Source organism: Zootoca vivipara, chromosome 1 (assembly GCF_965207765.1).
Source record: "Zootoca vivipara chromosome 1, rZooViv2.hap1.1, whole genome shotgun sequence".
Taxonomy (NCBI): domain Eukaryota; kingdom Metazoa; phylum Chordata; class Lepidosauria; order Squamata; family Lacertidae; genus Zootoca; species Zootoca vivipara.
Genome location: NC_142582.1, coordinates 49,503,592 through 49,526,165, shown reverse-complemented (window position 1 = coordinate 49,526,165; position 22,574 = coordinate 49,503,592). Strand labels below are relative to the sequence as shown.

Below are 22,574 nucleotides of genomic sequence, written 5' to 3'. Positions count from 1 at the left end.
GCCTAAGACAAGGAATTCTTATGCCCTCTAGATGATGATGAGCTGCAGCTCCCACCACAGCAGCTGTCAGCATGGCCAATGACCAAGGGTGATGGGAGGTGTAATCCAGCAACATCTGAAGGACCACAAGTTTCCAATCCTGGTACAGCAAATACAGGACTAGATGGGCCAATAGTTTGATCAGTTATAAGGCAGACTTGTGTTTTTATCAATTAATTGATTGCATTTTTTATCCCTGTTCCGTTAAAAGGAGCTCAGAGGGACGTACAATAAAAGTTTAAAAACAACAGAATCCAGTCAAAATAACTTAAATACTCTCACAAGTACTTCAACATTTCAAAAACCGTAGCACAATCACAAAACCAGCATTAGATTAATAGAACTGTAGAACTGGAAGGGACCCAGAGGGTCATCTAGTCCAACCCACTGCAATGCAGGAATCCTGCCCATAGCAATCCCTGGGTGGGCTTGAACCACCAACCTTCTGGTTAACAGCCAGACACAATTAGCATGCCTTCATTCTGTTAAGGCTTAAGTAAACAGATGCATCTTTAACTGATGCTTAAATGTTAAACGCAAGGAGGAGAACCACAGCTCTAAGGAGAGGGAGTGCCATAGTCAGGGTGCCACAGTGAAGAAGACTCTGCCATGTGTCTTTAAGATAGGCAGGGGAAGCATATTAGAGGTGAATCCTAGCAAGGAACATGAGTGAGAGCTTCTCCTGCCTATCTTAAAGACTAGATCCGCAGATATAGAGGGACTCCTGTGGGTATTTGGGCCTTGAGCCATTTAAAGCTTTGCAAGTTAATACAAAGCTTTAAATTGGGCCCAGTAGCTCACAGGCAGCCATTGCTGCCTTTCTAGGATCAATGTTTTATGTTCCCATTTTGCTGCTCAACAACCGGGCACTCTCATGCAGTTCTTCACATTTGCTCCTGATCCCAAATGCCCCCTGGTTCTTATTAACACTTTTAAAAACTAGGAGAGGTCCTCTTTACCAGGGACAGGGGAGAAATTCAATTCAGTTTGCATTTAAAACTGAATTGATCAGAGCCCAATTTCTGAAATAATATGAGAACGGAAACACCGCCACCCTTCAAAATCCACACTTTCCCAAATTTTGTAATGCAGTTCTCCAGCGTTTACTCAAACATGTGTGCTAGGGGGAAATGAGCATAAAAATGAATGTATTAGTGGAAATAAGATACAAGAAGGCATTACATTAGGAGAAATTTGCACAAAAATGCTGAATAATTTTCATGAGGATTTTTTTAAAAAACAAATTGCTGCAGAAATGTGAAATGCTGTGAAAAGAACAAATTGCTGCAGAAATGTTTCCACTTTCCCCCCTGGTCTTCACACCTCTAACCTCATGCAGTGTGGAGTCCATAGAAAAATGAGTTCAGTGCAAGCAGGAGGCTTAAACATCATTTTTTCCTCAGGAGAAACCTTGAAATTGGGGTCCCGGACCCTAGCTTCACTATAAAGGCTCAGAACCCTTCTCGCCCCTCAGAAACCTCAAATCATGTGACAATAAAAGCCACCCAGACTAAGCAGAGGGGGGAAGGAGCCTTCTTCAAGCTGGTGCTCTCCTTGTCTTTTGAACTACAGCTGCCACCTGCTCTTGCCTGCACATTCTGCTACCCCCAAAGATCTAGACGGCACCAGCCTGGGGAAGGCTGCTTTGGGCAAGACAATGCTGGCATGAAGCCGAGCACTAGAGCAAGGACTGGTGTGAGTCCAAAGCAGGCCCTGGATCTCCCCGGAACCACCTCCTTACCTTTGCTGCGGTGTCTGTTTGGTGGGCACACAGCACCTTGGAGACGGACTGTGCCTGAACAGAGCAAGCAGTGGGGTGACCTTTGGACCCTCCTTCTCTCGGCACGAAATGCCATCGCCACCTGCCTTCGCCATATAAGGGCAATCGTGTCTAAGAACGGAAGAATGGCAGAGTGAGCCCAAGGTCCTTTGACACAGGAGCATTGGCACACGACCCTCATCTCACTCCCCATGTGTGCTTACACACCTGAGCAAAAATTGCTGAAATGTCCAGATGCATGGCAGTCCATGTCTGTTAGTACATTTCAGCGAAGTTCATTAAAAAAGCTCAACAACTTTTGTGTCCTGATTTGAAATATGGCAACCCTAGCCCAACCTCCTACAATGCAGGAATCTCAACTAAAGCATCCATGACAGATGGCCACCTAACCTCTGCTTAAAAACCTCCAAGGAAGGAGAGTCCACAAATAGAAACATTGGAAGAAATAACTGGGCAAACCTTTGCAGTTTTGATTTTTTTAAAAAATGACAGCAAGTTTTGGCAACAAATTAAGATGCAGGTGGAAATATATCACAATCAATGCACCAGGCTTGTAGATGTGGGGGACGGGAGTAGGGGAATAGTGGGAAAGTATTATTAACAGCCATGAGCCAGCAATCCGTAGACTCTTTGAACTGCACCCTTCTTCTAAACACATTCTATCTTGTACCCCTAACATCAGTCAGCACCAACTGTCCATTCTGCAGTGGATTATAGGGTGATCCTTGCACACAGTCATAAAAAAAATCTGTAGGGTATGGCATGCTCATCTTAAATTTTCAAATTAAATTGTCCTTCAGCCAGTTAATGTTGCATATTAAGATGCATTTATAATTCATATACATTCTGAAGAGTCATACCGTAATTAAATTTATTTTCATAATCATGTTTCATCTCTAATCAGAAGGTTGGACCCTCTGTGTAGATGAGTTCTCTTATAAAATTTAGGGAACTTCCAGACCACCTGTTTGGTGAACATTCATCCTTGCGTGGGAGATTTGCATGATGACATGGCTAACCCATCCTGACCCTGGTGAACTGGATCACACACGAAACATGGACTGGGTTCCCCAGCTTTGTACTCATTACACAGCAGCCCATCTGGAAGTGCCCTTCTACTCCTGGCAGAAGCAGTATCTTCCTTTGCAGCCACACCTAGCTCCAAAAGTCTCCCTCAGTCATCCTACGGCTTTAACCATGCGATTAACAGCTGTCAGTGACCCCCGTGAAGGGCCAAAGGCCTTCTCTTACTCTGGCAGTGATCTCTTTATGGCTGTGGGGAAACGCTCCATTTATCTTATCTCTGCTGTTGAGCTAGCAGAAATAAATCTCTCTCCAATACAACTCTTGCCGTCACCCGCTCATTCCTATCTGCCTAACTGACACTGTACTAGAAGGGAAGGAGTTTTCACAATTTTCAAACCACAGTTCAAGCCACGATCAAGGCAGCTTACAACATTGGGTCTGGCGGAGGAGTTAACTACAACATAACAAAAGTAAGGTAAAGGTAAAGGGGCCCCTGACCATCAGGTCCAGTCGTGTCCAACTCTGGGGTTGCGGCGCTCATCTCGCTCTATAGACCGAGGGAGCCGGCGTTTGTCCGGGTCATGTGGCCAGCATGACAAAGCTGCTTCTGGCAAACCAGAGCAGCACATGGAAACGCCATTTACCTTCCCGCCGGAGCGGTCCCTATTTATCTACTTGAACTCTGATGTGCTTTCGAACTGCTAGGTGGGCAGGAGCTGGGACCGAGCAACGGGGGCTCACCCCGTTGCAGGGATTCGAACCGCCGACCTTCTGATCAGCAAGCCCTAGACTCTGTGGTTTAACCCACAGCACCAAACAAAACATTAAAAAAGCCAACAACCAATCTGAAAGCATTTCCTAATAAATCTCAAGATCTAAAACAAAGCTACAACAACAACAACAACACCCAAGAGCAACAATACCCACCATCCCACAAACAAACAGGACCCCAGCCCAAGACTCTGTATTTGCTTATAAGGAAATGCCAAGCGAGAAGGGATTGATTGGTGGAAACGATCAGGACTCTCATAAGCAATGCTCAGAACAGCATTGTAACTTAAAATAATTTCAGCCCTCTCTGGCCCAAACCAGCCCTGAAAGGGAAATCTGCAATTAGGCTCTCCCATGGCTACTGTTTTGCTAACTGGCAACCCCACTGAGTGGTTCTGAAGATCAAGGACAAGGGTGTGGTGCCTGTTATCCTGTTGCTCCAGGACAGGGCATTTAACTCTTTCCTCAGTGAAAATTTCCCCACCTCCCAAGCTGCTATGAGTGGGAGGGGCATGGAAAAGAGAGGAGCAGATGAGATTCTACATCTGCAGTGCTAATAGGTAGAGGGTGGGAGGAGGAAACAGCCTCTCCCAGAGCACAAAGTCCCAATCTTCAAAGCAACAACTGAAAATAAATCACCAACACCACTGTACTGTACAGCAGAGTCCCATTCAGAAAAGCCTTCTCTGGTAACCAGCAGCCTTGATTGCTACAATGTGTTATATGTGGGGATGCCTTTGAATACATTTTAAGGAACTTCAGTTAGTATAAATAAAGCAGCCATGCTGCTAACTGGCATCTGTCCTAAGGAACGTATCCTGCCAGTTTGGAAGTTGCTTCACTGGCTGCTGATCTGTTTCTATTGAGCTTCTTGTCAACTGCAGATTTCAACCCAGATCTTACTCCATGGTCAGCCCCACATTCTACCCCTGGCACCACTCCAGCTCATTGAACTATTGCATCAGCCTAATGCAGACGAAAACATTATCTAGGCATCATTTGTAAGAACGTGATTCCATGCAGGGCAAAGAGGAAGAATCTTATAGGACAGGTGACTGAATAGGCTTGCCATACCTCTGGGAAATCCTGGGCGTGTCCTCTTTTGGGGGGCCAACATGCCCATCTGGGGGGATTTTTACATTTTAAAGGGAATGTCCAGAATTTTTGTTATTTTGTACCATGGCTTGAACGCAGGCGCTCAGGCATGGGCTGTCCGGTTTTTTGCTTTTCAAGGTATGGCAATCCTATGACTGAAACCTTTGGCCCTCTAGATCAGGTATCCCCAAACTGTGGCCCTCCAGATGTTTTGGCCTACAACTCCCATGATCCGTAGCTAAGAGGACCAGTGGTCAGGGATTATGGGAACTTTAGTCCAAAACATCTGGAGGGCTGAAGTTTGGGGATGCCTGCTCTAGATGGTGCTGAAGTACAACTCCCACCATCCTTGGCCATTGGCCATGCTTGCTGGGGCTGATGGGAGTTGTAGTTCAGCAACATCTGGATGGCCAGAGGTTTTCCACATTTGGTTACTGACAAGGTTACTGACGGGAAGACCAGGTTCTAGGATACTCACGGGTGAGGGGAGGATGCTGGAGTGATCTTATTTAGGAGAATACCAGTGGTTTCAGATGGGAAGAAAGTCTGTTCCCCATTACCTAGTTGATTCTCAGCAGCTTATTCAAATATTAACAAGCAATTTCCTACTTTTATTACTTTGTTCGCATAAGGGAAAACAAACAGTGTATGGAGAAGAGAAACCATTTATGATGTCGACTCTGCCCCTGGCCTGTGGACTATCATCTTTTGCAATGCCTTGGAAGGATAAAAGAATTACAGCATGTGTCTTTGGACACCCACACTAGAGACAGGATAAAATTTGAACTAAGATTTTTGGCCTATTAAAGGGACACTGTACACAAGGGAATACTGATACAGTACTGATACAGTACTGATACAGCATGTTGACTGTTTCTGAATACTCAAGAGGCACGGTTGCTGACACTACCCTCTGACACTACCTCGGCCGAATACTCCCACAACTCAGTCCAGCTACTAGGGACAATCTGTCTCTGTAGCCCAAATCTTCTCTAGTTGTACCTCTCACTGCTTGGACAGTTTAGATATTTATGCAGTGCACCCTCTCAGACTAACTCAGCTGCCAGCTCCCTTTCTTCATCTTCTCTAGGCGAGTGTTGATAAAACACAGAGTATTAATATATAGACCTCAATTGCTGCCTGGAGCTAATGGGAACTGGAGTGCAAGACCATCCGAAGGGCCACAGCTTTCCCACCTCTGCTTCAAGGCCCAATTAACCCAACTATATTTCTTAAGCAATTACCGTTACTACAACTCCTACTAGCAGTATTTTTTAAAAAAACAAATATGCAATAGCTCAGGAGTATGAATCGTCAAACATCAGATAGTATCTTGGTTCCATAGGGATGCAGTCTCTAACCTTGAAGACAACCCTATCAGCCAACAACCTGGCAATTGCATCTACAGCTATGAATTGGCCTTTGTTACTCACAGTGCAGAGCACTACATTACAATGATCAATTGTGAATGGTGGGGGGAATATTTTTTTGCCATCTGAACATTACTGTGTTAGTTTAATCTTTTTGCATTATGGTAAATGAATGCATCTTCTAGTTTCCTCATTCTGCTCATGCTTCTTAGACCTTTAGAATATATTCCTGCCTTGGGTGTGTGCATGCCAGATAATGACTGTTGGGTCAAGCACCCTCATTTAAGAAAATGGGTGATGGAGAAATCCCAGGGTGAAATGCTTTGCTGCATTTCCATTACCGGTAATTTGAAGGGTGCACATCCCTCAATCCATTGTAGAAAATGCTGGAGACAACTCTCAAATGGCATGCTGATGCTTCAGTGGCTACATGGAAGATACGGCATACCAGTGCCAACTTGAATAACATATTGTGGGGGCCTAAGTAAGCCCCGCCCTGCATAATCGATCACATGACATGGTGCACACACACCATTTGAATGACAATGCCCATCATCTTTGTGGGGGCCTCAGCCCCCTGAAATATTTTATTGTAGAGCCCCCACGGCCCCTAGGAGTTGGCTCCTATGTGGCATACAATGGAGCTGCTTCCACTTGAGTTGTTTCTGCAGTCAGGCCTGCCCCTCTCCTCTTTCCCCTGGCAGTCTGGACCGCTGTTTGGTCACCCACTCTTGTTGATCTCCCACATGTTGTTGTTGTTTAGTCGTTTAGTCGTGTCCGACTCTTCGTGACCCCATGGACCATAGCACGCCAGGCACTCCTGTCTTGCACTGCCTCCCGCAGTTTGGTGTCTCCCACATAAGAATCTTTTAAATACCTGCAACATCTCAACAAAAATGCATGTCCTCCAATGACCCCTATTTCCTGCTAGTTAAATCATAGTTCCTATTTGGGGAGGAGGGTGCTTTTCAAAATGCTGTCTGAATGAACTGCTTCTCTACCATCTCACCCCATAACTGTCTATTCAGATAAGTAAAGGTGCTGATTATGTTTCTGAGTTGTCACTATTCTGTAATTAGAGCAAGCAGAATAAATTTCTTTCCTTCCTTCCTTCCTTCCTTCTTTCTTTCTTGCATAGCAAACACCAGTTTAAACCTCTCAAGGGTGAAAAAGTGAGGCATACATTAAAAATAAAAAGTAAAACTTATTATCCATGTACTAAGATGTCCACTTTCAGAAGTCAGTACAAGGTGAGTTGTGGGCTGTCAATATGATTTAATATTGCATAGTGAGCAAAGAGCCTCTAGCAATGTGTAGTGGAAGGGCTGTAGCTTAGTGAGAGAGCCTCTGATTTGCATGCAGAAAGTTCCAGATTCAATTCCCAGCATCCCCAGAAAAGGCTGGTAATGTCCCCTGTCTGAAATCCTGGAGAGCTGCTGCCAATCGCCATTTTCCTGCAAAATTCTGGTTTTCCAGTGATTGCCATCTGACCAACCCATGGGTTGCCAACTCACAAGTAAACATAAAACAGCTGGCCTGCTCTTGTGATTTTAACAACAGCCTGATATGAAGAAATTAGAAGGTGACGCTTTTCATAGCAGAGAGATAAACAGCACTATTGGCTATCTGGATCCTAAGCTGTTTTCCAGAGAGACAGCTACAGTGGCCAGCGGAAAAGTTGGCAATCCTACCTGCCCCACCTTTTGACATTCCAGCTCATGACCCCTTCAGTGCAAAGACAACAGCCTCACAGCTTACCTGATGCAGGAGCAGATGCCAAATGTTTTCAATACTCCCAAATTACTAATTCGGTTCTATAGTTTGTTGCTGGTTGTTGTTGCTATGCCCTGTCTGTGTGGGAGAAGCAGAACGGTCTGGGTGAGGGAGGGTGGCAAAGCCAACAGCCTAGGCATGGATTATTCCTGCTCCAGTAGACAGCCAGTTAACACCCCCCTTTGTGGCCCCCAATGAGCTGAATTCCAGCAAACACTATTTAAAAGGCAGTGTGGGGAAGACAGAAGCTCATGCGGTTGTGGGGGGGGGGGGAGAGAGAACACAGAAAACAAAGGCCAAGTCAAGCCTAACTAGGAGGAACAGAGCCAGACAGAGACTGAGGAACAAACAAACAAGATGAAGAAAATTGGCCTTTCTGCAGCCTCTGGGTGGAACTAATGGGTTAGATCCAAAGCACAATAGAAAAGATGAACTGAATGTGCAGGAAAAAAACTTCCAAGGCTGAACCATCCCTCTTCATTTGACTGGCCCTATCATTAGGCAGAGGGAGGCATCTGCCATAGGCAGCTGGTTTGTGGTGTCATGAAAGGGCTACAGATTTGTTTGTTTTTGCCTTAGGTGCCAAAGTAACCCCTGTACTGGCCTTGGGTACTATGGCCCTTGATTAGGGGTGGGGGCAGCAAAATGCCTTCGTCCAGAACATGGTTGAAGTTGATTCCTGGTTCCGTATTCTGAGCATGGACTCTTCAGAGGCATGGTGGGTTAAACCATTGCACCCAGACTCCCAAACAGGTGCAGAGAGGGACACCCAAGCTTGTAGGATTGTTGGGTCCAGACCCTCAGGCAGCTTCTGTAAATTAGAAAGTTACTTAGCAAGGAAAACCATGCATGACTTCTCTCATCATCATGAGAGAAGAATGTGCAACAGGTGAAATTCTCCCCACTAAGATGTCTGAATGTGAAACACACTTAGCCCTGTGATGAAAGAGGCCAACCTCACTCATCCCAATGCTGGGCAATGGGCACAAACTCTCTCACAGAGAAGCAGCAACAACAACTTTGCAGTAAGCTGACGCGGGTGGTGCTGTGGTCTAAACCACTGAGCCTCTTGGGCTTGCCGATCAGAAGGTCAGCGGTTTGAATTCCCATGACAGGGTGAGCTCCCATTACTGGGTCCCAGCTCCTACCAGCCTAGCAGTTTGAAAGCGCATCAAAGTCAAGAAGATAAATAGGTACCGCTCTGGCAGGAAAGTAAACAGCGTTTCCATGCGCTGCTCTGGTTTTGGTATTCCGTTGCGCTAGAAGTGGCTTAGTCATGCTGGCCACATGACCCAGAAAAACTGTCTGCAGACAAACCCCGGCTCCATCGGCCTATAAAGCAAGATGAGTGCTGCAACCCCAGAGTCATCTGTCAGGGGTCCTTTACCTTTCTTTTTTTTACCCTCTTCTGTAATGCAGTAAAACTATTATCATTTTCTGGGAGGGGCATGTGTGTTTCCCTGTGTGCAAAATGACCTGGCCCATAAGTCAGTGGTTGTTTTCTTCTTTTGTAATCCAGTCCCATCCAGCACCCTTACCTCTCTGTTGCAAAATTGGGTTACTTCTGTTGGCCAGCTGAGTCTTTCTGAAGGTCATCCCAAAGTCCAGTTCAAATTGAAAGCATATGCTCCACCACTGACCTACAGTCCCTCTCCACCTCTAAATACATCACGAAAATGGTTAAATATCCTGCCTGTAATGAGTTCCAGATTATCAAATAACTTGTCACTCACTTTGTCAACAGTTTTAAGTTGTTACCTCCAGGACTTTCTACACACGTCAATTTGGATTTGGTTTGTTCAGTTCCAAAGTTGGGAAGCTCTGCCTCCACCACCAGTTCTTCATTTCTCATCATTCCTGACCATTGTCCAATTACGGGGATGGGAAATGGGGTCTGGCAACACCTGGAGGGCCACGGGTTCTCCATCAATATTTCATTCATTTTTATTTGATTTCTCACCAAAAAAAGGCTATCCAACAACTTTTTCATTCTTGTTGCTCTTTTGTGCATTTTTTCCAGTTATAGTGAGAGATTTTTAAAAGATGGGGTGACTCTACACAACATTGCAAATGCAGCCACACCACAGGTTTATATAAAGATACTGACGATCCTGCCTTTTTCATTTTCAACCCCTTCTCTAAAAATTCCTAACATATAATTTGCCATTTTTTTTTGCTGCTGAGCACTCAAGATGAATTTCAGACATCTTCCAAATATGACCCAAAGATCTTTCATGTCCTGCCACAGCCAATTTAGACTCCGTCTGTGTGTTCTCAGTTTCTCAGAGGGCTTCCAGTATTCAAATGTGGAGGGAATAGTTGGCCAATGAATATTCATGTGTGAAGAAACAAGCCTTCATAACTGGCTTTATACTTTCAAACTGCTCTTTTGACAAGTAAGCAATATATAAATTAAACAGTAACAATAACGATCCTAAAGCATAACCCTGTTTTAAGGACTATTGCACTAATAAAATGAAATTCCCTTACCTGTATTGCATTTCTTTTTATCACCCACGATCAGCAAAGAAACAACAGCTTATGCTTTATGTTACACAGGAAAAAACAAGAGGCTGTTCTCATGAGTTTGTAATTTTTTTTCTTTAAAGATTATTTTACAGTTTGAATCACACAAAAAGGCACTTTTGATCTGGAATTGTGATTTTCTTACACTCTCTTCCATTTGTTAAAAAAGATCAGTTTGTGGTCAACAGAAGATACATAGCATGAGTCTGAACAGGTGTGAGTGGAGAGGCTCTCCATCTCCTCCTCCAAAGGCAATCACTCGTGGCGGGGGGGGGGGGGAACTAGGCATTGAGGCAGGGATGGGGAAACCTGTTGGACTCCATCTACCATCAGCCTCGGCAAATAGCCAGGGATGATGGGAGTTGTAGTCTAGCAACATCTGAAGTGCCACATTCTATCCCTTGCCAACCTGCAATAAGGACTTCCAGAGGGCAGTAAGGCATAAAAGCTTGTGGCATGAGAATCTGAAGGGACAACTTTCTCTGCCACCCCAGAAAACTCAAGAGGGCAAAATGAGCCATAGTTGCAGTGACATGGCTAGTTGAAAATTTGTGGCTCTTTGTAGTTTCCAGGTTGGCACTGAAAAGGTTATCAGCTTTTACTTTTCCCAATCAAGCGTGGAGTTTTCCCAATACTGCGTTAAACTTGCTCGCTGTCACTGAATCACTGCCCCAGGCATGAGGAACCTGTGACTCTCTCTTGCTGGACTCCAACTCCCATTGGCCCCAGCCAGCACTGCCGATGGTCAGGAATGATGGGAGTCAGAGTCCAGCAAGGCCTGGAGGGCTTCAGGTTCTCTCTCCTTTGCTGCAAAGAAACTAAATGAAAGGAGATAGGGGTGCAATTTAACGGAAAAAGGAGACTAGCTTCACTCTTGAGCAAAAGCCATTCCCCTGTAAGGATGGGCTTGCTAGCTACTACCTCCGCAAATATCATTTTGGGTGTAAATAGCTAGCATCCAGTGAGAAGGGGTAGAGGTGGATGGAAAGAAACAGAGAGTGTGTCTGTAGCGAAACAGGGAAAGGGGTGGGGGTGGGAAAGGGAGATGCGAACAGGTTTGGATCTTCCCTATTCCGATGCAGGTGGAAAAACAAATTAAAAGTGGAATAAGTGTCTTATCCTAACTGTGGAATAAGTGTCTTATCCTAACTACTGGCGAACTACCTTCGTAAGCTTAATTCATGCTGAGCCTATTGATGTGTTAAAAACGAGGAAGGGGAAATCGGCAGGCATTTGGAGAAGGGGGAGCGTACTCTCTGACTCATGGGCAAAGATCACTCGCACCTTTTACACTGAGAATAATGGCAACCAACCACACAAAAACAATCACCATCTCCCAGGAACGTTGTTAAAAATACAGCTATAAAAATCCTCAGATGGTTCCCCCCCCTCCCAATCCCGCTTCATTGTTTTTTATTTTCCATTTTTCCTAAAATATATACACATTATACATATTTATATAATCTAAAAATGTGCCCAGTTAAAATTCTTCTTTCCACATTCTGTAAAAAATAAAAATATTTTTTTTTCTGCGGGGGTGCACAGCGCAACTCCCCACACAGAGGGCTTGTCTGGATGAACCTCAGACTAGGAGCATTTTGTCTGTTGGGCATTGCAGATCATGAGTGACTCACGGCCTCAAGCAAACGAGCACCTCAACACTGTCAGACTAGAACAATTGCTGGATGTTCTGTGCAGAAGGATGAAGAGTTTTTGGTCACACCACGCTGCAAGAGATTGGAGAGGCCAGTGGCATTTGATGCATTTCGGATGGTACAAACTTGGCCAAATGTAGCTACTCCAATGGGAGAGCACTGGGTAGAGGAGACTGGCGTTTGTGGCATCTTCAACTCAGAGGCAAAAACAAAGAGATATGCAGAGCAACTCCATGGAAATTTAATCCATTAAATGGAAAATGTCTCTCAAGAAAGGGTGCCGCAATCCCCCCCCAAGCCCCAAGAGTGGTTTGCACCTTAGACTGTTGCTGTAAAAACAACAGTGTTAGCACCTAAGGAACCACAAAACTCTTTGTTGTTTATTTCACTTGACTTTGATACAGATTAGATTAAAAAATATGCCTAGGAATCTTCTCTATTTCGTTTTGTGTCACTTTGGCATGATTTTACCCTTGCTTTTAAATAAAAAAAGTCATTTGAAAGTTAACTATTTAAATGTGCATTTTCTCTCAAAATACCTATTTATACATTTGAAATGCTGAGAGAACTGTGTTGCACATTCAAAGAATGGCTGTGGGGAGCTGTTTCGATCCATCCGTGAGCCTAGGAGGTGCAGAGCAGGGCTTTTCATATAAGAACCTGCAACATTCCTCAGGCATCCCAAGGAGTGACTATGGATTTTGGGTATCCTGCATCCTACTGGCAATAAATGCCACAAATAGGCAAGCAGCAAAAAGGAACAAAAAAGGAGGGATAATTGTTTGTGTGTTTAAGAACATTTTCTTTCTGGGGAACGCTTGGGATTTCAATGGAGAGGGGAGGTGTATGTGTATGTTATGTTAGTCTTATTTTTACTGTTCCACTAAAAAAAAACAACTTTTATACACAAGAAACTTTTTTCTGAAAAGATATTTCCCTCCTGCCTGTTCTCATTGCTTGGCTTTAAATTTGGCAATACTAAACATTACACATTCCAGAGGGATAAATCCAGCAGCAGCTCAGGTGTGGGGAAGCTTTGCCATTCCAGGTGTTGCAAGCATGGCCAATGGCTGGGGATGCTGGGGGTTGTAGTTCAGCAACATCTAGAGGGGCAAAGGCTCCCCACACCTGCAGTAGCTGCTAGAAGCAGGAACGACCCTCCAATTGTTCCTGGACTGCAACTCCCATTGGGCCAGGGCTGGTGGGAATTGAAGTCCAACAGCATTCGGAAGGGCAGAGGTTCCCTACTGCTGTGTTAGTGAATGCCACCCCATGCTCAAAGGTTTCTAAGCATCCAGTATCCCCCATAATGTCCAATCTGGCAGTGATGAGGTACTTCAACTATACTCTGTTACAACAGCAATTTAGTAAGATTTAAATAGAAGGTCATAGTGTGCTGCAAAGGACTGCTTGCTTGCACCCTGGCAGTGAGGTTCGGCATGGCGCTTTGCTCTGACTCAATGGGCTACTCCAGGAGCCGCTATTGAGAGCCAAATCCTGCCCCATTCCTGAAACATTCCATCCTGAATGGGCTAAGGCTCTGAAGAGCCCTGGCATCATGTTCCTTTCTTAACAAAACAGCCAAGAACAATAGTGTTTTTTTTAAAGGCACAAGGTTTTCTTGTATCCAAAAAACATTTTAAGGCAAATTCAGAGTGGCACTGGAAAGAAACCAAGGCAAATCCATTATCTTGCAGAACTGATTGGCGGAGGACCAAGGCAATTCTACTCTGACTTAAAGATTCTCTTTTCTTTCTTTCTTTCTTTTTTTAAAAAACAGGCTTTCAAAGCTGCTGGGCAAAGTGGGGAGAAAATATGGTTCAAAGGGAAGGAACGGCCAGCTTGATTTTGGCCAAAACCACCTTTGGGAACTTGAAGTGGCTGGACTGTCGGCAAAGCACTGGAAACAGAGGCGCCAGCCGCCAGCACAACCCAGCATTGTGTGTCCATCCACTCTTGACTCTTTCGGATACCATCAGGTCCATCACTTCCAAAAGGCACAATTTCCCCCCACATGCCTCAAAAGTCCAGGAGGAGAATTCCAACCACAGCCCAAAGGCAAGAGTTGCACCTCAATGCCCTGTAAGGTTTGAAGGCACTACAGCATAAGAGGAAAACAAACAAACAAACCCACAGCGGCAGAGAAAGAGATTGACCCCTCTCCCTGTATGGCCTATGCGTATGTGATTTATGGTCACAGGAAGGGCTGAGTTGAAGGAGCTGAAGAATGGGCCTTGGAAAAGCCAGAGGCTAAAAGAAGAAAAGCTCAGGGCTGGCGCAGAATATAGAAAAGCAACAAGGAGGAAAACTGGAGTGAGTCATACATGGGTACGGCAGGTCAGTGTCACCAACCCACTCTTAAGCCTCAGAGTCTTTGAAAAATTTATTCTGGGTCAAACCTGATTGTTCAAGGTGGCGGCCTTCCTCCCTAGCACAGATCAACCAGCAGTGCTTAACTTTCCTCTCAGCCATCTTCACAAACCCATCTCTCATCTCAGATCCCCTTCACTACTAGCGACTGATATTGTGAACCATCTTTCTCTTGCTCCAAGAAATCACAGAACTAGCTTCAGGCATTTTCTCCAGATAGAATGAAGGATGGGGTTAAGGCAGGCGATCTGGGGCTGGTATCACCACTGGATTGGTCAACTCCCTCCCCTCTCAAGGCACCTGTCACAGTGCCCTGTTGACAAAACTGACAGAGCTAGTTTTATCTTGCCTCTCAGCGGAGGAAATCTCCTCTCCTCCCCAAACACACCAATTTCTTCCCTCTCGCTCCTCAAGTATCTCTTTCCCCCCTCTGTTGGGTTGCCACCAGTTCCAAAAAATTAAGTAAAGCTTGAGATTTCCCTCTCCAAATTAGGATTTACTCCACCAAGGGGAGGGAGAAACGACTCCAATCCAGTATGCACCCCAAAGGAGATAACTTATTCAACAGTGGCAATATATGCAGTTCCACAACCACTACTAGTAAGTTGCATCCAGTTTAGGATCTCTCAAACGTTCAGCCAAAACCCACCGGCTTAGCCTGTCTTTATGAAGCAGAAATGCCCTCTCTCTTTGACAAGATGCAACAGGAGTCCCTCTAAATGTTCCATCCGCTTTGTATCTCCCCACATCTTTCCAGCCCCCGCTTCACCCTGAGTCCTGCCTGTTCTTTTTCGTCTCCCCATCCCCACTTCTCTCAGATACTTTCCACCTGGGGTTTCTCCCTGCCTCCAGTCAAGTCAGTGACAGCCACCACCACAAACAGAGCTGGGACACTTATAAGCCCAGAAACCTAGGCCTCAACACCTAATAAAGAAGCAGGAGGAGAAGATGCAAACAGTGGCGAGATGCAGTGGGTACCTGGGACCGGTTCTTATGTGGCACCCCCGACCTGGTGGCAGGGGAATGGGGTAGGGTTCTGGTTTCCCTCCCCCCCCCTTGATTAGAGGCGAACGGACCACAGGTTTGGTCCCACTTGGTATGAGAGGGGCAGGGGAAAGTGGACTGAGGTCCTAGTCTGCTCAGCCCATTACTCAAGGGGGCAAACCGTTAAAAACACAGCGTTGAAAGGGGTTTCCTCTCTCTGGAGATGAAGGTCGCACTCGGACACTGAGAGAGGGGAGGGTCCTGTCCTGCTGCACCACGGAAACAAGCGCTCTCTGATGATGCCCCCTGCATGGTTTCTTGTGCTCTGCACTGTGCGTTGAGGCTGCCAGGGGCTAGGCTGAGGGAAGGAGCAGGCTGCCCTGCTCAATGAAAGGGAAGCAGCTGAGACGGGCAAACGCCCCTCCTCTCCTCTCCCTTGCCCAAAGCTGCCCTGCGGTCACTAGCTGCTAGTCCGGTGCTGCTTTAGCACTGTATAGACGTCGTCCACTTTGCTGAGTCTCTCAAAGAACGGCAGCAGGTCAAGGAGCTCCGTGTCAGCCATGTTGTCAAACCACGAAGCCACAGGCACCTGCCATGGTGGGAGAAGGGAAGCGATTAGGAGGCAAGTATGTCATACATACAACAATGATAATGAGTTGTAGGTAGGCGTGTGCTTTGAGCCCAGAACAGTGCTCTAGCTGTCACCAGTGTGCAAACAGCGGGAACAGTGGGGCCAAGGCCAGGCGGCAGAGCCCCACTCTCCCCATCATGGTGCATTGTGGGAATAGAAGAATGCCGGCCTAGTGCTAGAGCAGCCCAGACACACAGAGCCACCCTCCGCCTTTTGTTGAGGGAGCTCTGCATAAACTGAGTCTGACCAAATATAAGGGGAATCTTGTAGAGCTGCTTTTGCCAACCTGGCACCCTCCAGCTCTTTCTGGAGCAATTTTAAAACATCCCTGTTTTAAATGCCCAGGCATTTGATGTCTGAAATATGCTGCTCCCGGCAACCGCTGGCTGAGAGTGTGTGGTTGTTCTTAGCTATTTTTTAAATGCTTTACTACGAGGTTCTTACAGGGCTCCTGTGAGAGGAAGGGTGGGATGTAAATTGAATAAATTCGGTGATCCTAGTAATCCAACTCCCATCGGCCGCAGGCAATGAGAGTTGTAGTCCAAAAGGGCTGGACGGCACCAACTTGGTGAAGAGCAAAAGGGAAACCACTGCAGCCGAGTGCGAGAGGTCATCCCAAAGAATGGGCATGTGCACCATCGCACTGAGGTCCCCCCTCATAGCTGTCAAGTTTTTCCTTTTCTCGCGAGGAAGCCTATTCAGCATAAGGGAATTTCCTTTTTAGAAAGGGAGAACTTGACAGCTATGGTCCCCCCTTGCTCTGTTCTCCACCTGTATATTTTAAGCTTTGTGCAGCAGGGTGGAGAAAGTGAGCCCGTACAGCTTTTTTTTTTTTTAATTCTGCCTACACAACCCCCTCCTCCCGCTCGGCATTTCCAGCTAAATCCAGGAAGCTGCTGTCTACCTGGCCACTTACAGCATTATCAGGGTGGAAGACATAAGAAGCAGGCGAATTGTCCACTATGATGACCCGCGTGAGGTCGCGGCCCAGGCGGCTGAGGTCCTTGACGTAGTTTCCACGGTGGAAGACACACGACTCGCGGAAGAGGCGGGCACGGAAGGCTCCCCACTTATCCAGCAGGTCAGCCACGGGGTCTGCATACTGGGGTTGGGAGGAGAAGGGGAGTCAGTACGACCACACTCAGGTGGTGCATTGGTGTGTGTGCCTATTGCAGGGGATGGGACAGGATGGAACTGCTCCACTGGCATCCACGGAAGCCCACATCCCCTTCCTCTGATTAGATTTCCGTTTCTCCCATCCCAGCAGGTAAGTGTGTGTATTCGCAGGGTTCTTGGCCAGTTTCCCTTTCCCAGGTAGAAGACCCGGGGCTGGGTTAGAGGAAAAGGATCGCTACAAACCCTTTCCTTGGAGTGCTCATGTTTTACGTTCAAGCTCCTTCAAATGCTTTATTGCAACACACTCACTTTAAAAAGTTGTCTTCTCCTGATGATAATCCAGCTCTAATCCTGGATGGGAGGCTAACCCTCTCTACTCAGGCTTACAGGAGGGATGAAGGGCTCTGTATTTCTGTTGGACTACGGAAGAAAAATCAGTGCTTGCCTGCCCAATGCAGCTTGCTTTCCCCCCCCCCAGTGCCTCAAGTATCCCCAATGGAGCCCACTATCCTGATCTGGGTGTGGTAGGAGCAGGGGAGGAGTCTGAAGTCAACAATCACCCTTTTCAGTGTGGAGGTGGGAGGAGGAGAATCTCACCTTTGCCAGACTAGCGGTGAAGAGCACACACTCGAAGAGCTCACCCATCCGTCGTAGAAACTCATCCACATGCGGTCGCTTCAGGACATACACCTGGGGAGGTGAAGGGAGAGTATGGAGGTGGGGTCGCAGGGCACAGATCCGCTCACTAGCTAGCTGAAGCATGGGGAGTCCCCACCCAGTCTTCCTGGCTAGCGAATACCATGGGTAGCATGTTGTTCTTCTCTTCAGCAGGTTTAGGTTGAGCATCAACCCCAAGAGTGGAAGAAGAGACTGGCTGGTGGAAAAAAGTTGCCCAAGGAGCACACAGAGATCTTGGAAGGTGCCTTTCATACCAAATCAGGCTATTTGTCCATTGAGCCCAGTGCTCCGTACTCTGACTGGCAGTGGCTTGGGGAGTGAGGTGTTTGTCACATTATCCTTCCAGACTGGAAATGATGGGGACTGAACCCGGGGCAGGTGCTCTGTCCCCTAAGCTATGACTCAACCGCAGCATGCGGCTGTTCAGGTACAGACGCCCAAGTCCAAAACACATATGTCCGGCGTCAAGTGCCACAAAAATCAGACAGTCTCCAAAGCTTCAGTGGGAAGAACTTGGAAAAGGAGGATACAACACAGATTTAATATTAGTTCTTAGTATTCGAGGACAGGTTGGAGAAACTTCCGCGAAGGATAGTTTATCCAGGCCTACATGAAAGATTGGCACTAGCGGTCTTTCTTAGCCTTTGGAATCCAACTCTAGAATCTCACACACCAAGACAAGATATTCTATGAGTTTTCATCTAGTATCCTGATTCCACCCAGTATCCTGGGGCTGGCTTCCATGCATGGGCAACTTGGTACATCAGAGCAAGAGGTTCCTTTACTTCCTACATTTCAACATGCAGCGCTCCACGGTTAGATGTCCGCTCTGAGGTACGAAGTGTGTGATATGAAATGGTGTGGCTGGTTTAGATCACCCAGGAGCCATTCAAAGCACCTGGAAAGTGTCTTCAGTGGTTAAGTTCCTCTTCAAAGGCTGATGGTACGGAGCTGTTGTATCCATCCTGGCTGGTGCTGCTGGCTGCCTCCAAGGCCAAGTAATCGAGAACAGGCTGACTGCCGTATTCACAGCCTATCCTGGATTACTTGAACCTGGCCACCGCCTTTCTAAGTAGGGATGGCAAACATGAACGAAAGTGGTGCAAAAGCTCAGCCCCATCCTCCACCACAACTGACCCCCAAGTGGTTTCCTTCATTTTCCTGAGCACTGCATACCAGTGACTGCCCCATAGTCACCTTTGGTGATTCAACATCAGCTAGGAAATGAAGCAACCCCCTTTTGAGAATAGCACTGCCAATACCAGAACCCCTCTTTTTACCCATTAGGCTCTCCCGACAGCATCCATACCTGGTGCATGACCCCGTCAATCTCCACTGGGATGATGAAATCTGCATTGCTCACCGGCTGGGAAGGGACAGAGTTGGGAAGTTAGACCTCCTCTACTGGGTTCCTCTGCTCTTCACATCTTCCCCACTACCAGGGTTGATTCTCATAGCCGTACTATACTCTCTCATCATATAAGATTAGGTTTCTGCAACAAGGCCATCTCTAGACTTTGGTGCTTCCTGCAAGTGAGCCATTTTCTCCCTCGCACTGTACTTCCTCTCCACCTGCCGCCGTCCCTCAAGGCAACTGGCACTAGCACACATCTTTGGCAGCAGGAACTGAAGATGGCTCCTCTCTTACAGAGTTGTAAAGGGAGCCTTCGCCTGGCCAGCAGAGCTAATGGTCAGCGTCGGTGTGAGTCTGGCAGCATCTGGAGGGACAGGTTCCTCACCCCTGCCTTACCCACTGCTCCAGAAGAGCTGGTTAACCAGCTGCTAAAAGGCAGCACAAGGTCTGTACGGTGTAGCTAGGGCTGTTCCTGGGCAAAGCACAACCAGGGCTCTTGGGGTTGCCAGGAAAGGAATCCAGAGGCCTTTACTTCCAGGATTTATATGCTACCCAATAACAAAAGGTGGCTTACAACAAAGAGAAACTATTACATTTTTAGTTACAGGTCGGTAGTCTTGTTGGTCTGCCGTAGTCGAAACAAAATTAAAAAAAATCCTTCCAGTAGCACCTTAGAGACCAACTCAGTTTGTCGTTGGTATGAGCTTTCATGTGCATGTGTATCTGAAGAAGTGTGCATGCACACGAAAGCTCATACCAATAACAAACTTAGTTGGTCTCTAAGGTGCTACTGGAAGGAATTTTGTTATTTTGTTATTGCATCTTTTAAAATGTTGTCATGGTAGGAGAATGGGTAAAGGCAAAAACAACAACAACAACACCCCTCCAGATTTTGCAAAGCTGAACGGCAGATTCCATTACCCAGGAAATATCAAATTGTGGCAGCCTGGTTATATCATGAAACTAAAGACAGCTACCAGTAGGTATAAATGTACTTAAAATGCGGCGCAACTCAGGATGAGCAAGCTGATAAATGGAGCTACACATTCTGTAAGTGCTTCACCTAGCTCTGGACCAGAAGGATGAGAATATTGGATTAGGGAAGAGAAAGGGGGAAGTGACACCTCTGGATTTTATTCCCAAACTTGGGAAGCGGAGGAAGGGGGGGCGCTAGTCATTAAAGGGACGGAGGCAGGAGTTAAATGGTGTCTTGGATTCTGCACTAAGGAGAGGATAATCATGTGAACCTCCTTGATTTCCAAAGAGTGGGGATGTGGAGTATAAAGTCTCTTAAAATTTATAAATAAATAAAGCCATCTGGATGGAGAGTCAACAAAGGGCTAGAGCAGGTAGTGGGGTGTTTGTGCGCAAAACAGTTGAGAATGGACTAACCTTAAAGGAGCTATGTACCAATGTCTCATCCAGGTCAATGACCACACAGATTTTGCTGGAATCTTGAGGCTTGATTTCTGGCAGGAGGTATTTGACAGTAGCCTGCAGAAGCACATACACACACAGGGGGAAATATTGTGAGAAGGTGTGCAGGGCACAGAGTCATGCTGCAAGGGAAACTGACAGCTAGCAGGGTGGTAGTAGTGGTGGGTTCAGAACCTGTGCTGACTCCCAAGTCCCAAATCAGTATTAAGGGATGCTGTGGCTGATATAAAGACCTTAGACACAGTTCTCCTGGGAAGCAATGATGAAGTCCAAGGTAGCACGAAGATAAAGGGACTGGGGGCTGGAGCATCTTTTTACAACAAAAACAAAAAAACACCTCCAATCTATTCCCCATCTTGTGAACCTGCAGTCACAAGTTCTACTTTGGGGAGGAGCAGCAGCTGCATTGGGCTCACATTGGGGTGGGAGTAGGTTCTGCTCTGAAACAAAGCACAGACATTTGCAATTATACAACTGGGCACCAGTTGCCCAGTTGGGGACCCAGGTGGCGCTGTGGTTAAACCACTGAGCCTAGGGCTTGCTGATCAGAAGGTCGGCGGTTCGAATCCCTGTGACGGGGTGAGCTCCTGTTGCTTGGTCCCAGCTCCTGCCAACCTAGCAGTTCGAAAGCATGTCAAAATGCAAGTAGATAAATAGGAACCGCTACAGCGGGAAGGTAAACGGCGTTTCCGTGTGCTGCCCTGGTTCGCCAGAAGCGGCTTTGTCATGCTGGCCACATGACCTGGAAGCTGTACGCCGGCTCCCTCGGCCAATAATGCGAGATGAGCGCGCAACCCCAGAGTCGGTCACGACTGGACCTAATGGTCAGGGGTCCCTTTACCTTTTTAACTGGGCACCAGAGGGCACTAGCGACAAGGATCAAGATGCTCTACTATAGAATCCACTGGACTTTTGACTACCAGTTTGAAAAGAGCTGATAGTTCTGCAGTGCTGGGCTAACAAAAACCCCAGTGCTCTTCCTAACTTGGCTGGCAACCTAACCCAAGCAGCATGCCATGTGTTTAGGCCCCTGGCTTCATGAAAAGAGGAAATCTAACCCAACAACAAACCTGGAAAGGACAAATAAGAAGATGGCTTAAATAGTACTTAACCAAGGGGGTAGGCTCTCTTTCATTAGGTAAAGGTAAAGGTACCTACCCCTGACCATTAGGTCCAGTCGCGAACGACTCTGGGGTTGCGGTGCTCATCTCGCTCTATAGGCCGAGGTAGCCGGCGTTTGTCCGCAGGCAGCTTCCAGGTCATGTGGCCAGCATGACTAAGCCGCTTCTGGTGAACCAGAGCAGCGCACGGAAACACCATTTACCTTCCTTCTGGAGCGGTACCTATTTATTTACTTGCACTTTGACATGCTTTTGAACTGCTAGGTTGGCAGGAGCTGGGACTGAGGAACAGGAGCTCCCCCTGGTGCGGGGTTTTTAAAAAGAGGTTGGATGGCCATATGTTAGGGCAGGGGTAGGCAACCTAAAGCCCGTGGGCTGGATGCAGCCCAATCGCCTTCTCAATCCAACGCGCAGACGGTCTGGGAATCAGCATGTTTTTACATGAGTAGAATGTGTCCTTTTATTTAAAATGCATCTCTGGGTTATTTGTGGGGCAAAGGAGTTCGTTCATCCCTCCCCCATATAGTCCGGCCCACCACATGGGCTAAGGGACGGTGCACCGGCCCACGGCTGAAAAAGGTTGCTGACCCCTGTGTTAGGGATTCCTTAGCTCTGACTCTTGCATTGTAGTGGGTTGGACTAAATGAACCTTGGAGCCCCTTCCAAATTCCATGATTCTATAAATGCAAAAGCTCCATGTTATACCAATGGTTAAAAATCCTTAAAACATCAGAGCACTACAAAGATTAAAAACAGACAAAAGCTAGTCATGGATTTGCCTAAGAGAGCCACCAAAGGATATTTGTTTCACCTGCAGCAAAATTGTGTTTATTCCTTTGGGGGTGGCT

The 22,574-nt window shown here is 46.7% G+C and overlaps 2 protein-coding genes across 4 annotated transcripts in view; both read right to left on the bottom strand.

The window, feature by feature from the left end:
• The window catches only part of VIL1 (villin 1), a 31,311-nt gene extending 23,349 nt beyond the window's left edge, over window positions 1-7,962 (bottom strand). Inside the window, exons 1-2 of one of the 3 annotated variants that reach the window (XM_060278249.2) lie at window positions 7,840-7,962; window positions 1,781-1,930 (exon numbers count right to left, since the gene is read on the bottom strand). In XM_060278249.2, coding sequence (XP_060134232.1) covers window positions 1,781-1,914 — 134 coding nt within the window. In that variant the 5' untranslated portion in view covers window positions 1,915-1,930; window positions 7,840-7,962. Of the gene's footprint in view, window positions 1-1,780; window positions 2,068-7,839 lie in introns of those variants that run through there. The other 2 variants (XM_035127712.3, XM_060278252.2) reach the window with 2 other exon arrangements.
• Window positions 7,963-10,436: 2,474 nt separating this feature from the next.
• The window catches only part of CTDSP1 (CTD small phosphatase 1), a 28,242-nt gene continuing 16,104 nt past the window's right edge, over window positions 10,437-22,574 (bottom strand). The window contains exons 3-7 of the mRNA XM_035127732.3: window positions 20,561-20,662; window positions 19,124-19,180; window positions 17,734-17,826; window positions 16,937-17,122; window positions 10,437-15,978 (exon numbers count right to left, since the gene is read on the bottom strand). Of these exons, the coding sequence (XP_034983623.1) occupies window positions 15,850-15,978; window positions 16,937-17,122; window positions 17,734-17,826; window positions 19,124-19,180; window positions 20,561-20,662 (567 nt within the window). The 3' untranslated portion in view covers window positions 10,437-15,849. The remainder of the gene's footprint in view (window positions 15,979-16,936; window positions 17,123-17,733; window positions 17,827-19,123; window positions 19,181-20,560; window positions 20,663-22,574) is intronic.